The sequence below is a fragment of the Podarcis bocagei genome (assembly GCF_964188305.1).
Source record: "Podarcis bocagei genome assembly, chromosome: 9".
NCBI classification, from domain to species: Eukaryota; Metazoa; Chordata; class Lepidosauria; order Squamata; family Lacertidae; genus Podarcis; species Podarcis bocagei.
Window position 1 is genome coordinate 21,685,683 of NC_138134.1, and position 18,313 is coordinate 21,703,995.

The 18,313-nt window shown below is 42.0% G+C and overlaps 1 protein-coding gene and 1 long non-coding RNA gene across 9 annotated transcripts in view; one reads left to right on the top strand and one right to left on the bottom strand.

Moving 5' to 3' along the window:
* APBB2 (amyloid beta precursor protein binding family B member 2) overlaps positions 1-18,313 on the top strand; it is a 108,549-nt gene that overhangs the window by 19,479 nt on the left and 70,757 nt on the right. For all 8 annotated transcript variants that reach the window (XM_081208841.1, XM_081208835.1, XM_081208838.1 and 5 more), the window contains one exon: positions 791-1,615. In XM_081208841.1, coding sequence (XP_081064967.1) covers positions 823-1,615 — 793 coding nt within the window. In that variant the 5' untranslated portion in view covers positions 791-822. The remainder of the gene's footprint in view (positions 1-790; positions 1,616-18,313) is intronic.
* LOC308595214 overlaps positions 1-18,313 on the bottom strand; it is a 28,936-nt gene that overhangs the window by 9,482 nt on the left and 1,141 nt on the right. The window contains exon 2 of the long non-coding RNA XR_014011925.1: positions 222-284. This is a non-coding gene — a long non-coding RNA (uncharacterized lncRNA). The remainder of the gene's footprint in view (positions 1-221; positions 285-18,313) is intronic.

An 18,313-nucleotide genomic window follows, 5' to 3' on the forward strand; every position in this document is an offset into this window, starting at 1 on the left:
AGGAGGGTTCTAGATAAGCCCTCAGTATGACTGAGCAAAGCTTTTCCCTTAAATATAATGGTAAATGAAAAGTTCTGAGGAACCCTCTTTGTATTCTGCCCTTCATCAGAGGATCACAGGGTGGTTTACAATATAAAAACATAAAAATACATACCATAGTGACAGACAAAATCAATACCCGCTCTCCCCAATTTGAAAGGCCATATATTGTTCTTAAATACACCTTACCCAGAGCAGTGCCTTGTCAGTCTCCACCAGTGCACTCTTATTTTAGTATTGTTACACTGCAAAACAGGGTGAAAAATCAGAAAGGCTACGGTGATATTTTGCCATGTTCTTCCCCTACGTAGAAAGCATGAACCAGGGGAGGGAAACTTCTGGACCTCCAGATGTGGTAGGCCAGGAATCCAACTCCCATCAATCCCAGCCAGCATGGCCAATGGTCAGGGATGAAGAGAGCTGTTATCCAAACAACATCTGGAACCACAGGTTTCCCACCCCTTTCATAAACCTTTCAATTTCCCTGCTCATTTGTATGAAGCTTTGGAGAGATTGGCATACCTGGTTGCACCTAGAGACCATGAAGGAGAGCTGTACTGAATGAGCTCCCTAAAACCCTTACCCCTCCTCTTGTTATCTGTGACCTGCCATAAAATTCAAGACGTTGCTGCTTATTTCATGGGTGGATATGCATGCAGGCTTTTCAATCCTGTTTCCAAGCACACTTAACACCTGTTGATTATTATGCTTAAGGATACTTCATGAGTGTTTGTTTCTGCTACCTCCCTAGTTGACTCCGGTGTGGAAACCTTGTCAGGGTTTATGGCAAGCAACAGCGCGACGGACATTGTGAATCGGAACGGTCCTGCCACTCCGCCCAACACACTCCACCTGCGCTCCTCTCACAACGAGCTGCTGAATGCCGAAATCAAGCACACAGAAGTCAAGAGCAGCACCCCTCCAAAATGCAGGAAAAAATATGCGCTGACTAACATCCAGACAGCCATGGGCCTTTCTGATCCTGCTGCGCAGCCCCTGCTGGGCAACAATTCTTCCAACATAAAGCTGGTGAAGAATGGGGAGAACCAGCTTAGGAAAGCAGCGGAGCAGGGGCAGCAGGATCCTAACAAGAACCTGACCGCTCCTACGACGACCGCAGGCATCAACATAACTTCTGAGAAGTTGGAGGGGAAAGAGCCAAACCAGGAGGATTCCTCAGGCAGCGAAATACTACCCACGCAACGCCGGAGAACCAAGAGCTTCCTAAATTACTATGCAGATCTCGAGACATCGGCAAGGGACGTTGAGCAGAATTTGGGGAACAGCCAAGTGGCAGGGGAGGAGAAACTGTCCTCGCAGTGCAATAGCCAGGCATCCACAGTGATTGTTAACGGGGACGCCTTGCTTCGGAAACAAAACAAACCAGCGAGTCCGGAAGATGGACAGGTAGCCACCGTATCGTCGAGCCCAGAAACGAAAAAGGATCATCCTAAAACTGGTGCCAAAACAGACTGTGCGCTACATAGGATTCAGAACCTGGCTCCGAGCGACGAAGACTCTAGTTGGACAACGCTGTCTCAGGATAGTGCATCTCCGAGTTCCCCAGATGAAACAGGTACAGATGCTTCTTTTGTATGTTCTGGGTGTGTGGAAAGGCAAAATGCTATGCGCTTGAGTAAATCCTTGCAAAGAGTGAAGTTTAGGCCAGTATATCAGTTGGCTTCAAGGAATGCAGCTGAGATTGCAAATTTTGCCGAGCTTAAGTTTTTATCTTTATAGCGGGACTTTCTACCCTTTAGCGATGCAATAACTCATCTTAAGAAAAGTTTAATTCTTTTGGTCATATAAATGGCTGTGATGAAACTAAAGAAAGTTCAGCTAGCCTGTTAATAACGATCAAATGACAGCGTTACTGATTCTGTCCAATTGCTACACAAAGTTGTTGTTTTAAAACTCGGAGCTTTTTTTCCTGGTACTTTCTGCTTTGCATTTTAATGTAAATTGTGGCAGCTCAATCCTAATCACATTTATTTTCAAAATATGCCTTTGAGTTCTGTGGGACTTTGCTTCCTGATAAGTATTTTTAGGGTGGAGCTTTGAACTGTTACGGAATTGACAATCAATAATCTTCAATAGGCAAAGTGCTGCTGCAGTAATACATAGGATTGCATCCGATTCTGGCTTTCTGCTAATGGAAACACTTCCACAAGACGGGGGTATCTGATATTTCTAAAGTCCTCCAATGCAGACTTCTATCTCCTGAGGATTGTGGGATCCTCTGGGACAGAATGGGATATGGCATAAAGGGCTTCTGCAGTTGATTGGGGTATGGGGATTGTTTAGAATCAGCTAGTCTATACATTTTAAAGTCACACTGTTAGCTTTCCTGTCTATATCATGTGAAGATAGTGAATTGCAGACAATAGAAAGTGGACAGGCTTTCCCTCTAAGCTTTTACTTGTCGAACTTGTGAGTGTTTGTGGTGATGGAACCACACAAATAGGTATCGTGGGGACAAGTGATACTTTCAGTTTTATGGTTTGTTTGTAACCCATGTGATGGCACATCCACACAGCACGCTGTTGGCGTGAAAAGCCTCTCCAACATGATGGTGGCAATTTTGGCTATGCCAACATGCTCCCATTTCCCCCCATAACATTGAGTTATGTTGGTGTGATTCAAATGACAACAGCTGCATTTGGGGGAACAGGGTCTCAACAGCTTGGTGTATGATAATGCTCCTGCGTAGTTATGTTTCAAACGTTGCCCATCTCACTGATTTGGTCCTTGGCGTTTGTTCTGCATAGGTGAGGTATAAGTAGCCGCAGGATTGACTCCAAGCCCAGAGGGCGATCTAGCGAAAGCCTGCCCTTCTTGGGATGTTTTCTCCTTGTTCCACCTTTTTGTCTCCTCTCCATACACCATATCTTAGTGTTGCTGCCTGCTATTAACCTGGTTATTTTTCAGGTCTTGCCCAAATCACCCACTGCTGCTACTCACGCACTGCTTCTCCCTTTCTTCCCTCTCCACTTACTCTTCCAAACCTTTTGCATCCCTTCTCTTAAATCCTCTGCTGTGCCTCTATATCCCAGAGGTGCTGGGCTCTGGCCCCAGCCCAAGTATCTGTTGCTAAGGAAAAAGAGAAGAAAGAGAAGGCAATCATAATTCAGACCACACTTTTAAAAACATGGTTTTCAGGTTTCCCCAAAGCTATGAAACAAGACATTGAAATATGAGTGAATTTGGCCTGATAAATCTATGCTTCAGCATTTTTTTTAAAGCAGCATAGAATTCCTGCCAAAATTGTCTACTTGATATATGCTCCTAAGTGGATACTTAAATCTGTAAAAAGAAGGGAAGGGGCTGCCATTCCTCCCAGTGGAATGGAATCCAGCAGCTGCTAGACTATCTAGCAAATTTAGAGTGCTTCAGTGTGTTTAAAACTGTGTTTCTGCATAATGTTGCATTAATGCGCAAGCGATCTAATTCCAATAGCTATATGCAAAGAGGATGCCCAATCCTGGGGCAAACCTATAGCCTTATTTCCTTTCCTGAATAGCAATGTTAGGCACGTAAAAGATAAAGCTATGACAGTACATCAGGTAAGTAGCCTCAAAATTGACGCACATGTGAGGGAAACTGGAATTACAAGTGTCATTCCTAGTGAGATAGAGTGCTGATTGGGATTGCCTTGTTTTTGCAACCCTCTGACTTACCCCAAATAGATTTCCACCCCACCCCACCCATGAACTCCAACTGAAATATGTCACAAAATATATATTTCAGATGAAATAATGAAGTGTGGGGACAAGAAGCATGAGGCCCCTGTGTGTTCTGTTCTCCTTGCACCTGTGTCCTTGCAGAAGGCATTGTAGGAAACTGAACCGTTGACAGAGGCATTATCAGATGATAAATTGATCGCTTGACAGGTTTGCCCCTATTGATGCTTAGAACAAAGCATCCTTGGAACAAGTGCTGTGATACAGACATCTGTATTGTCTGGTGGTTGTGTTTATTGTGTTTATTTGTTTAATTTAGTTGTTCAGTTTATATCCTGCCCTTCATCAGTTCCGTTGATTGCAGAACTGGTTACGTCTTAGCACACATTTTATACAATAAAATGTAAATAACTGCTATCCTCTAGCATACAGCAAATACCAATAGAATGGTCACATGCACACACCATATATTTATAAAGCACTGTTATGCCACTTCAACAATCTCAGAGGTATCTGGGAACTGTAGTTTGTTAAGGGGGCTGGGAATGGTAGCTGAGCATCCTTAAAAGCTACAGTTCCCAGGATTCTCCATGACTGTTAGAGTGGCACAAGAGTGGTTTAAATGTATCATGTGGATAAGATTACAGCAGCTCTTCAGCAGTAGCCTGCAGATAATTTACTCATCCCCCTGCCAAAAGCCTGGGCGAAAAGATTAATGAACAGCAAAAAACAAATAATGGCAAATGTGGTCATAAACAGGAATTGGTCCCAAGCTTTAGTATAACTAATAAATATGAGGTCAACAGATTAAAAGGCCCCAGGTGGTAGGTGCAAAGCAAAAGAAAGAGAACAAAGAAATGATGCAACAGTCGCATCTTTAAAAGTCAGGTGACACTGCGGAATAGTTTATCTGAGGTGGCATATGTCAAAGCATTACCTGAGCACCTTTCAATGTTCCCTAGAATATCCTGAGCTCCCTTCCTCGCCCTTTTCACTTTACTAGTCTCTTCCTTGACTTTTGACCTGATGAGAATTCCTGGATGCCAAAATCCAAACTGGGGACAAGTACTGTGTCAAAATATGCAGCAAAGTAAAGCATGGAAATATAAGCTGTTAGACCTTTAAAAGAGACCCTTCTAAGTGAGTTCCAAAATGTCCCCTTAAAATGTGGCTTTCCAAAATTTCCCTCTTCCCCAGCATAGGAGAAGGCCACACCTTTGGTAAGTTAAAAATGGCTTACTTACAAACTGTTCAAAGGCCAGATTCATATGCTTCAGAAAAGGTTTCACGGGCAGAGAACTGAGCTTGGTGGTGAAAGTTCCTAAATGATTGGTTTAGGAACTTGAGTGACTGGTGAGAGCCATGCAGTTTGAGCTGGAGCAACTAGCTCAAACATTGTCACATGCTGAGCTTCTCAGGTAGCCTGGGAAGTACAAAGGCTTGATGATCTAGTTCCTCCCAAGGTGAGGGGAAGTAAGGTAAAGGTAAAGGACCCCTGGACGGTTAAGTCCAGTCAAAGGCGACTATGGAGTTGCGGCACTCATCTCACTTCAGGCTGAGGGAGCCGGTGTTTGTCCGCAGACAGCTTTCCGGGTCATGAGACTAGCATGACTAAACCGCTTCTGGAGCAACGGAGCACCGTGACGGAAACCCGAGTGCACAGAAACACCGTTCACCTTCCCGCCACAGTACCTATTTATCTACAGTGGTTCCTTGGTTTACAACCATAATCCATTCTGGAGGTCCGGTTGTAAACCAAAACAGGTTGTAACCCAAGGCGCGCTTTTGCCAATGGGGCCTCCCCCAAAAATGGGTTGTAATCCAAAAAAAGGGGTTGTAATACAAAGAATGGGACACGTACTTCCAGGTTTGACGTGGTTGTAATCCAAAACGGTTGTAATCCAAAGCGGTTGCAAACCACGGTACCACTGTACTTTCATATCATCCAGTTTTCTTAATATTTTGTACACCTTGGTCACAATTTCTGTTAAACTGGATGTAGATGGAACAATGCAATGAAATCCTTGTGTTCCCTTGATAACTTTCATTCTTTCAAAGCGTCGTTTTAGGAACATTTCTGCTTTTTCTGTATTCCTCATTTGTTGAAATTAAGAACTGGATAGAAGGGATGTTATCTTGGCACCAGGTTAACAGTTCCAGCAGTGTAATAATTTTGTTTGATACGTATTTTGTTGTAATGTTCATGAAATGAAGTACTAACAAGAATTCTTTCAAAGTGTTAATTCTATCATGCAAGCTATCACTCCGCTTTGGAACACATTTTTAAAAGAAAAGCCTGACTAGCTTTTCAGACACCTTTTAATTGAATAACTTTCTAAAGAAATGTCTGAAGTAACTGTTATTATAGTTAAGTCTTTTTATTCCGTTACATTTTACTCCAAGAAGACCCATTTATCCTAATAAAGCAGACATGTATGTACAAAATATTTTTTATATGATCCCATTGAGATCCCAAGATGAAATTTAGCAGGTAGCTCTTAGAAATATTAAATAAACAATACATTTTTTGAAAAATCTAAATCATATTAAATTTTTTTAAAATTTGATTTTGTAACTTAAATTTAAAATTTAAAGTAAGTCCATCATGTGACATATCATATTAAAGCCCATGAAGTTCTGAAGGGATTGGTGTTTTTAGTTTTGATGTATCTCAGTTCTGGCCTGAACTAATAAGGTTTTTGTGTAGTACGGCACAGCTAAAATTGTCATTTTTTCAGACCCTCATAACTCACAAACGGAATGAGATAAATAATTAAAATTTTAGATTTAAACTTAGTTTTGATTATTCAGCAAGTGTACAAAATATTAAGAAAATTGGATGACACGAGGTAGATAAGTTGGATCACTTGGTATGGAATGACCCTGGTATGCTTTTGAAGCTGGGACAAAGCAACGGGAGTTCACCCCGTTTCACAGATTCAAACCTCCAACCTTCCGATGGGCAAACCCAAGAGGCTCAGTAGTTTAGACCCTGAGGGGAAGTAGACTTAGCTAAGCCTAACAGGACAGTTCACTCTATGGTATTAACTCCTTCGTGTGTTATTTAGACTTAACTGTGTTGGTTATTTGAGACTGGTTATCCTAAAGTTTGGTCTTGTTTGAAGCTATTGGCTAATCTAGTCTGATGGATTATATTAATAATATTAATATTAATAAATTGCTTTATTATTAACTGTTCACCCCAAGGTGAACAGTCTTCCAAAACAGAACATTCAAATCCAAAATCAAAACCACAGGAATAAGATGGCTCCCTAAATACATGCATCTTAAGTGTCAAAGGCCAGGGTAAAGTCTTAGGACTTTGCAGTCAGGAGTGTAATGCCCCTCTTGCGGCCGTTGTCTTAGCTGCTCTAATATCATAGAGAGGTTGATGTGACAGAGGGGTGTCAGCCCATAGCAAGGGGGCCTGAGTATTAAAGGACAGTGATATGGGCTGGATCAGGGCTTTTGGAGCCTTGTAAAAGTTTCCACATTAGAGGAATCCATCCCATGACTCCATCTCAGGACTCCATCTAAGAAGTTTTAGAAGGCCAAGAATTCTGTACTAAAATCAGTTGGACATGAACGTCCTGAAGGCAGTATAGAGTGTCAATCAGTGTTACTGAACATATGTATTTCAGTGAGACTGGCGTTTCTGAAACCCTTAACGGGATTTCAGCCTTGAAATGTAGTGTTGTTTTGAGAAAAATTGTGGCAATGATGGGGATAGTGGGCAAAATGCTTAGCCTAGCCTATAGATTTTAGATATTCTGTGTAACAACATTTTTATCATTCCATTAATTTGGGGAAACAGAAAAAATATGCCTCATTTCAGTATATGAGCAAAGATATCCAGAGTTTCAAAAAAACAACAGCAGAAATTTCCCATTCAGTTTTTAATTGGATTTTACTACTATTCCACAGAGATATCTTTTTTTTTTTTTAAAGCCATTTCCCTGGTCATTTTGGCTGACACGATTCTTGGCTTTGCTTAAATTATTGATTACAGCAGGGGGGAGGGACTTCCTGATGAGAGCAGCACTCTCCCTAATAGAAGCCTCTCACTAAATCAATTTCTACCATTGCTGCAATGCACCTTCGGGGAGTTGAAGGTTAGGAGCTTCAAGAAGAATTTCTTTTTTGCCTTCAAGGAGTGGATCTTTGCAATAAATTTTACTGAACTCTTCCTTTTTGTGTGTGTGGCTTTCATGTTTGTAAAAGCAGCAAGGCAGGAACAAGACATTTTAATGAATTTTTGGAGGTGGAAGGAGGGTTCTGGCATCCGTGCGCAGATGAGCTGATTAAATCGCGATGTGATTGATGCCTGTAGGCTGTGGGGTCTTGAAAGCTTGTCACTTTGAGCAAAATCAGTCAAGAAATACTTGAGCGTCTGGCAATCTGGCAATCGGCTCAGTATTGTGTGCACCCACCGCTATAATTCCTTTATAGCTGTCTTGGTTTCTGCTGTCTTGGGGAAGGTAGTCATTTATATGGGCAACATGTGGCATTTCCACTCTGAAATCTACAGGCTGCCAGGTGGCCTTCCTTTCACCCACCCCAAACTTCATTCCTTGTTAGACTAATTAAATAAATGTCGCCTATGTAGCGGTAGGTCCCCCAGCCCAGCCCCATTCAGCCGGCAGACAGATCTGGAGGCTTTGCAAAGAGGGCGAGCACGAGCGAACAGGAAGCTGTTAGAACATGTGCAGAACAAACTTAAAGGATGCTGGTGGCAGATCAGCTAAGGCTGAACTGCAGAGGAGGAGGAGCGAGCAAATGTGAGTAGCGAGAAATCATATATGTTATTTCTTTTCAGCTTGTCTATGCAAGCTGCCTATTTCTGTATACAGATGTTTAGCAGCTGTTGTCATTGGGGAACGTGGGGGTACTTTTAAGTCCTGTTTGCATGTTGTCTGTACCAATTGCAGAGAGAGCTTATCCACTAAGGCTGGAGTAATCATCACAGTATGAACTTTGTGTTCTGCTGTTAGCACCTCTGTGTTAGCGCTGGCGAATCGAGTGATTAAGTTAGAAAGCTGTGATCTGCAGAGCTTGAACATTTTCACACTGGTTCTGGATTCCAGATTACCTTGGACTCCTCGTCTCCTGGTTTTCCTTGACATGCCCCTAATCTCTTCCCTGTGTCTACTTTGCTTCTCTAATCATGTTCTTCAACTTCAGGGTAAAGCAACTTTTTTCTATAATGGAAGGTTGGTTTTGAACTAATACTCATTTGTTTGGCAGTGTCTGATTGGTTTCTGGCAGATAAATTTGGCAGTTAACGGGGAATCATTTTCCAGCTCATTTTTAGAGGGGTCACTATTGTTTCACACTGTGGGCTAATCACCAGGACAGTTAAATAAATCAAAGTTAGAAGTCATTGTTAATTCAGTGAACAGAAACTGATTTATAAACCAGTTACAAATTTTTATTCAGCTAGAATATAAATATTTTTAAAATATATTTTGCAAAGCTTAGTGAGTTCACCTGGCTCACATGGTTTGTGTGATATTTCAGAAAAAAGTCAATAATATACTGTTAAAATGTGGAAGGTACAATACAACATTATTTACTATCAATTTGAGAATATCTCCTTATTCAGGGTTGACCAGTTGGTATAATTGCATTCATTGTGCATTAGCATAGGAATCTGGTGCCTGCAACTTAAAGCTTCAGGCTGTCTCATGTGTTGTCATTCTACAGACAATTGATGAAGAGCATTGTCTTGCTTAATTGAATTCCAAAGCAATCAACTTTTTTTGTGGGGGTGGTGGAGAGAAATGGGAGGCTTCTTTTTAAAAAGAACCAAGATTTTGCTGCTAGAATACATAGATTTTTAATGAAAATATCCAAAGATGTTTTTACATTACAATATTAGCCACAGTAGTTGTAAGGTTTATACAGCCAGCCAATGAATAGGAAAGGATAATCATCTACTGCAGCTTTCCCAAACCTGGTACCTTACAGATGTTTTGGATTGCAACTATCATTAGCCCCAGCCTGGCCCAATGGGAACCCTTCCCTTTTGTGCATAACGAGGGCTCCCAATCCTAATAAAGCCCCAATCTGAGATGGTGGAATTATTGGTTAGAATAATAGGATTGTAGCGTTGGAAGGGATCACGAGGGTCATCTAGTCCAGCCCTCTAAAATGCAGGAATGTCAACCGATCATGAACCGAATGGGTTCATTTGAGCAATGTGTCACTGTGACCATTTTACATTAAGTAGATAATTCCGTAAGTATTGCACACCACTGATGACATTATAAATACTGAAATGTAAGTATCACAAAGGCAGTCTACTGCTTGTGTGTCAGGGAAGAGTCCTGACATTGTGCATCTGTTCTCAGAATACAATATTTGTTGTGAAATTGTGATATAAAGTGTCAGGTCGTACCTTGTTTACGGGCAGATGGGACAGAGAGGCATTACTGGATCAAGACCTGCAGTTTTGGCAAATGAGTTGGCTGATTGTGCATGCATGTTAGTTAATAAAGCACTCGGATATTCAGTGGTTCAGAACAGGCAGTTTTGTCACCAAGATGGAGGGACTGCAGGTTTGGAATTTCTAAATTTTCAGTTTGTCAGCAGACTTTGTAACGTAGAGCAGGACTCTGCCAGGGCAGCAAAACACCAACTAAAAGTAATAAATTCTTTTTAAAATGGGAATATTCAAATGCTTTATTAGTGGTAACTAAGCTTGATGGTGAATTTTGAGTGAATCATAGGAGAGAAGCGACAGGAGGGCAACTTCTCTAATGTCTCTGCACATTACTGTAAATGGACTGTCCGAGCAGTCCGGTTTTTTATTCATCCATCAGCCAGATTACATCTTGGCACCACTTTTGTTTGCCCAGCAACAGCAGGCTTTAATTAGCGGGATGGATCGGATAAGTTAAAAAACAACCAAAAACCTGTTTGCAAAAATCTACAGTTTTATCAACAATGCAGCAATTGCTCTGTTGTGCACTTTCACTTTATAAAACTTTTGCTTCTTCATATTTGGTTTTATGATGATATACTGCTTCCCCATTACCTTTCCTTCCTTCCCCATTACTTATTTGGTTACAAAGCCAGGCTTCATTTGGAGCATGGCGAATTGCCATTTGATGGCTGCATAATATTTGCTTGGCTGGCTGTGAGCTGATGTTCCCTACAATTTCCTGAAGCACATACCTAGGTTAGATTGCCTGGTAGATACCTAGCCTGCAAGCACCATGGTGGCTAAAATTGTTTTTTAGAACAGTTTTCATATAATTTATTGCATCGTACCTTGAACAGCAAATTCAGAGCCTCCCTTTAAGATTTTGATGCATTTGTTTCTATAAATTAAAACTAGCCTCAAAATTGCCTTGATAGCATGCTGCATTAGTTTTGTTGTTGTTGTTTAGTCGTGTCCGACTCTTCGTGACCCCATGGACCAGAGCACGCCAGGCACTCCTGTCTTCCGCTGCCTCCCGCAGCTTGGTCAAACTCATGCTGGTAGCTTCGAGAACACTGTCCCACCATCTCGTCCTCTGTCGTCCCCTTCTCCTTGTGCCTTCCATCTTTCCCAACATCAGGGTCTTTTCCAGGGAGTCTTCTCTTCTCATGAGGTGGCCAAAGTACTGGAGCCTCAGCTTCAGGATCTGTCCTTCCAGTGAGCACTCAGGGCTGATTTCCTTAAGAATGGATAGGTTTGATCTTCTTGCAGCCCATGGGAATTAGTTAGCTGAATTAGTTAAAAAGGTAAAGGTAAAGGGACCCCTGACCATTAGGTTCAGTCGTGGCCGACTCTGGGGTTGCGGCGCTTATCTTGCTTTATTGGCCGAGGGAGCCGGCGTACAGCTTCCGGGTCATGTGGCCAGCATGAGTAAGCCGCTTCTGGCGAACCAGAGCAGCGCATGGAAACGCCATTTTACTTCCCGCCAGAGCAGTACCTATTTATCTACTTGCACTTTGACGTGCTTTCAAACTGCTAGGTTGGCAGGAGCAGGGACCGAGCAACGGGAGCTCACCCCGTCACGGGGATTCGAACCGCCGACCTTCTTATTGGCAAGTCCTAGGCTCTATGGTTTAACCCACAGCGCCACCCGCGTCCAGCTGAATTAGTTAGCTTCCAGGAAAAAGCAAGTGAACTGCCACAGGGCTCCGTCACCCAGCACAGTGCCTAGTTAAGTGGTAGCTGTAAGAAACAACTTGTCTTGGTAAGTAGTTTTCCCTTTCCTCCCCAATTTGCCTTTTATTAATGAATCCAACACCTATAAAGACATGCTTCAAGGCCAGTTTCCCCAACTGGCTGATCCCAAATCTGCAAAGGACAACAAGCTCCAAGCTTCTAGGCTTAATTGACTAATGGTGCAAGCCTAACCATGTCTACTCCAAAGGAAGTCTGGTTGAATTTACTCCCAGGTAAATGGGGTTAGGATTGCAGCCTAGGGGTTCCAAAGAAAAAGCCTATGCATGGGATCATCATTTTGGAAAACGGGGACATTTCCCCATTAAGATGTGGGTCAGAACTCATGCAGCCCGGTGAATTGTTTTCCATTAAGGTTCTGATCCAGATGTTAGTACAGTATGGGGATGCTGATTTTTAGCCTAGTAATTTTCTAAAATCATAAGTGCAGCTGATTAAAACTTCCACAAATGGTAAGACCAGACTGAAGAGTTTGGACTAAATACCACAATGGGTGGTATTCAACAAAGCTTAACCTCTTGAAAGTAATGAACCTAAGTTAGTCGTGTTCTTTAATATCATTGAATCTCCTCTGAGTAAAACTTAGTTGAATACCACCTACAATTTATTTTGTGGATTCGTTTCTCAGTTGCATCATTGGTTTTATTTCTTGATATTTACTAATAAAGCTACCTTTTTAATTTAAATACTTTAAAGTCCTGTTTTTGTGCAAGCATGATAAAAACCTCACATGGCCAGATGCTCAAGTATCGCTGTGTGGACATAGCAGTTTGAAAGCATACCAGCTCTAGTAGATAAATAGATACCGCAACGGCAGGAAGGTAAACAGCATTTCTGTGAGCTTTGGCCCTCACCACGGTGTTCTGTGCACCAGAAGTGGTTTAGCCATGCTGGCCACATGACCTGGAAATGCTGTCTGCGGGCAAAGGCTGGCTCCGTCAACCTGAAAGCGGAGATGAGCGCCACACCCCATAGTCGCCTTTGACTGGACTTAACCTTCCAGAGGTCCTTTACCTTTACCTACCTGTGTTGGGATGACCATTCACCCAGCAAAGCATCCGGGGGGACAAAGGTGGGGATGCTCCCAAGCTCTAAAGCAGAGCCTTTTGTACACTCTCTCTTCCCAAGGCCAATTCCTTTCTACCTCTGAGTAGGAAACAGTAGTATGCTTTTTCCTCTGATAAATCCAAGAGGAGATTTTTTTCAGAATTTGCAAAGCCCTGTGCAAAAAGGTCTCGCAAATAAGTTCCTAATACCCTTAATTTTTGTAAAGAAAACATGGGTTTGATCCATCACTTGTAGGAACACAGGAAGTTGTCACAGCTCCAGTTCAGTATTGCTTATACGATGGTACCTGGGGTTATATACGCTTCAGGTTACAGACGCTTCTGGTTACAGACTCCGCCAACCCAGAAATAGTACCTTGGGGTAAGAACTTTGCTTCAGGTTGAGAACAGAAATTGTGCTCCGGCGGCGCAGCGGGAGGTCCCATTAACTAAAGTGGTAGCTCAGGTTAAGAACAGTTTCAGGTTAAGAACGGACCTCCAGAACGAATTAAGTTATTAACCCGAGGTACCACTGTATCAGGGGAACCTCTCTGTCTGGCACTTGGGACTCTCCCCAGGACACCTCTGACCTCCCCTGCTCAACGCAACCTCAAGTGCTTTTCCTTCTGCATGTGTCCTTGAACTGTGAAAATGTCTGTTGCATGCCTGGGTTAGATGTGTGTGTGTGTGTGTGTGTGTGCGTGCGTGCGCATGTGTGTGCGTGTAAATCTATGGCTTTTGCATGGCTAGAATGTCACCCACTGTATAAAAAGGTAAGAACTGCATCTGTTGCTCTGGCCCTGTCCATCACTTTCATGCGGCCCCCGAAAGGTAGCGTATGATAGAATATGGCCCTCGGACTGGAAGAGGTTCCCTTCCCTTGATCTATATTGGCTCAGAATGATACAGGTTTGACTAATACATTTCTGTGTGTGAAAAAGTAAGACTTTTTGAGCACATAAATACAATATTGTCCAATGAAGGAGCACTTTTGCTACTGTTGCTGAATCAATTATCATTCTAGAAGTCATTGGTTTTTGCTGTTTTTGGAACAGCTTAGTTCCTGAATGTTTTGGCTCCTGAACACAGGAAACCCAGAAGTAACTGTTCCGTTTTGCGAACTATTTTTGGAAGCCGAACGTCCAATCGGGCTTCTGGGGCTTCCAATTGGCTGCAGGAGCTTCTTGCAGCCAATCAGAAGCCGCGCTTTGGTTTTTGAAGGTTTAGGAAGTCGAACGGACTTCCGGAACGGATTCTGTTCAATTTCCAAGGTACGGCTATGTATAAATAGTGTTATCTGTGGAGCAAAACTTGTTGCAGATGGCAAAGGAAGGTTTTTGAAAGAGTTGACATGAACCGCAGTAGCCTTTTTAAAAAGTGTAGTGCTCAATGCCACCTGGTGGACAGCATACAAAATACAAGTTTGTCGGAAAAAGGAAAAGTTCATGTTGCAGGTTCCTGAATGATCTGTGAAGTCATCTCTCATTTCTCCCGTTTTTATTAATGTAATCCATAGAAACATACAAAGTACAGAATGTAACTCATAATAAAGTTCAGGACATATATAAAATGCAAGTCAAGACACAGCAAAAATCACACAATAATCTCTACCGAGTATAGTTGAAAAAACAAATATTGCTATAGTTTTTAATGTTACTACTGCAAAAACAGACAACTTTGAGTTCTACAAAGTAGCATTATGGGGATTTTTTACACTCCAGTTATTAATGAATACGGTTGCTAATTAAACTATGCTCAAATGCTCATTAAATTACATACAGTGGAAACCTCGGGTTGCAAACGTGATCCGTGCGGGAGACACATTTGCAACCCGCAGCACTGCGTCTGCGCATGCGAGGGTCGCTATTCGGTGCTTTTGCGCATGCACTAAGCACGATTTAGCGCTTTTGCGCATGCGCAAAGCACCGAAACACAGAAGTAACCAGTCCCGGTACTTCTGGGTTAGCGGAGTCTGTAACCTGAAGCGTATGTAACCTGAAGCATCTGTAAACTGAGGTACCACTGTACAACTAAATACAGTGGTACCTCGGATTACATACGCTTCAGGTTACAGATTCCGCTAACCCAGAAATAGTACCTCAGGTTAAGAACTTTGCTTCAGGATGAGAACAGAAATTGTGCTCTGGCGGCGCAGCAGCAGCAGGAGGCCCCATTAGCTAAAGTGGTGCTTCAGACCTCCATAACGAATTACGGTAAGTACTTAACCCGAGGTACCACTGTATATGTATATTTGTTATAGTGCAGATGCTAGACTTAGACCGAGTTCTCACAAGCATAAAATAAGATGGTAAACCTGTGTCTGGACTGTACCACTGTAGACCCCAGCTAGGGGCGCACAGAATGGAACACTTTTCCTCCCTCAGTGTCATGTACAGAGAAAACTAGCATGTCAGAGAGAAAGGTGTGCTAGAATGCTTCCCCCTGCCATTGGATTTTCCATGTGGAGGTGTTGTTGTTGTTGTTGTTGTTGTTATGCGCATTGACCTGATAAAGCCCAGATTCAGATTTACAGCTTCATGTGACCTCTCTTCATGCCTTCTCACCTTCTATGCTTTGTGTATCGTGTGGGGAAGGCTCCCCGCATCCTGCTTGTGGAGGACAACATCTCAGGCATCTGATTTGAAGTGTCATGAAAAGGCAGCACGCTGATAACAATTATATTTATTCCTAATTAATATTGTAACTATTTTTGTAGTCAGTGAGGCGGCTTGCAGCGTCTGGTTTGCAGCGCCATACAGTGGTACCTCGGGTTACATACTCTTCAGGTTACAGACTCCGCTAACCCAGAAATAGTGCTTCAGGTTAAGAACTTTGCTTCAGGATGAGAACAGAAATCCAGCAGCGCGGCAGCAGCAGGAGGCCCCACTAGCTAAAGTGGTGCTTCAGGTTAAGAACCATTTCAGGTTAAGTACGGACCTCCGGAACGAATTAAGTACTTAACCCGAGGTACCACTGTACTTTGAAAAACAAAATGAAGAATTGACTCCTCTTTTACACCAAGTTGGTATATTGTGAAACTTGTATTTATAAAGTAAAATAGGAATTAAAGGTGCATGCACGCAGCTAAACATATACTGTGCCTGTGTGCGTACGCACAGCAGATATTGTTTTCTAGAATTATTGTGGATTGGGAAACACTAATTGAAGGGAAGGGACAACAGACAGTGCAAATAACTCCCATCGATCACCACCCGCTAGTGTGGATGGGAAACATCAATATAGATTTTGGAGGCATTAAAAATGCTGAAAGCCCTGATGTGAACTCAGCCTCTCTCTCAGATTTAGCTTCCTATTTATAATAAGATGACAATGTTGTTATGTGAAACACAGCACTCTAAAACAACATATGCAGACACATCATCTTATAAAGTAGCTTCTCTAACTTTACATGAAAAACTTTTATTAAGGTATCTTCAGTTCAGTTTGATGACTAAATTTCAGCAGGTTTCATTGAGCTGGCTCTTAACTGTTGGAACTAGATTTTTCTTTTCCTTTTTTGAACCATCGTTGGACTTCTTGAAGGTTTTTTTTTTTGCAAGGAAGAGGATCCTGTTGTCTTGACAACCAGTTGCACGCTGTGAAGGAGGACTGTTCCAAATGGCCAGCTTTTGGCTGTTTATATCTCAGTTTCTTGTTGAGTAATGCTGCCAAAATTAGACATGCTTGTCCGGCTTGCAATGCAGTTATTTGTCCTGTCGAATGTTGCTTTTCATCACATTTTAATTTTAGGGCGGCACTTGGGTTTCTTGCCACGAGTTTTCGAAGGACAACACATCAAGATTGAAACAACACTTCAAGATTCTTCTGTTTATATTTTAAATCTGCGTGCTTCCTTTGTGTCTGCTTGTATCTCTTTTGGCCTGTTATGTCTCCCTAGAGCTACTGAGTTTTATTTATGTCCAGAACTTTATTATGTGTTAAATGCATAGGGGGGGTCATAGGAAGGAAACAAGGTCAAAAGGGGGCCACAGTTGGAAAAAGGTTGGAAACACTGTTCTGTATCACCTGTGGCCGTCTTAGAATATTCGGGGGGGGCATATGTCCCCCAGTTGGGAAACACTGATATAGAAAATAGAGCTGCTCACTCTAGAACAATTGACTGAGTTTTGCCTCTCTTTTGTAGGAATGAGCTATTGAAACTTCCATGCTTTTTATAAATGTAATTTGTAGGATATCTTGGTGAGGAGAAACCTCCTTAAACCAGGGTTTAATTGTATGCCTTCTAATTTTAGACACTATAGTATTCATAGTTATATTCCTTTGCACTCAGTATTACATTATCCTTTCCTTTCTTGTAATAATATTTTACATAAGCAACATGATTCTCTGCTGCCTTGAACCATGGAAGAATATACAGTACAGTGGTACCTCGGATCAAGTACTTAATTCATTCCGGAGGTCTGTTCTTAACCTCAAACTGTTCTTAACCTGAAGCACCACTTTAGCTAATGGGGCCTCCTGCTGCCGCTGCGCCGCTGGAGCATGATTTCTGTTCTCATCCTGAAGCAAAGTTTTTAACCCGAGGTACTATTTCTGGGTTAGCGGAGTCTGTAGCCTGAAGCATCTGTAACCTGAAGTGTATGTAACCCGAAGTACCACTGTACAATCCTGATAAATGTTATAAAAGGAACAGTCATGTCAATTCGCTAAGAAAAAACAGGGATACCTAAACCCGTTTTTGTTTTTGCATCTATGAGACTATTTCTGTTTTGTGACTGTTGACCTTGTAAAACAGCCTTGGGGTACCTGCCATACTAGAAAAGATATCTTCATGAAGTTGCAAAATAATGGAAGAGAAAATTGGCTCCATTTTACTGCACTTTCAGGTCAGTCGTGCCATACGGAGATACTGCTGCCTCCTGCAATTTTTATCTCTGTCTAATTGAATTGAGGCCAAGCAATGATTCATGTTATGGTACTTTTTGATTTGCTATCTTTTTCCTTTGGAGAAAAAGCAGTAAAAGAAAAACTGTTAAAATTGTACTATTATTCCAAACACTAATGACCATCAAATCCGATGTATTGTTTACGGCACTGTCAAGTTGTAGTAGCAGTTGATTTCCATCTTGTTTTAGGAAGTCGTAGTAATATTTTAGTACAGTGCAGTAAAACCATCACAACTTGAAACACAAATTGAATTCCCAAATTTGCTTTCATCACCTTGCCAAATTCAGCATCTGAATTGGAGCATATCATATGGAATGGAGTTTATTGTAGCAATAAATCAGCTCTGTGGTAGACTGTGACAGCTGGAGGAGAGAGTTATAAAACAGCAATATATTATTTTACTCAGATTTTACTGCACCTTACATTTTTTTCCAAACTCATCCCTAACCCTCTAACCAAGTGTA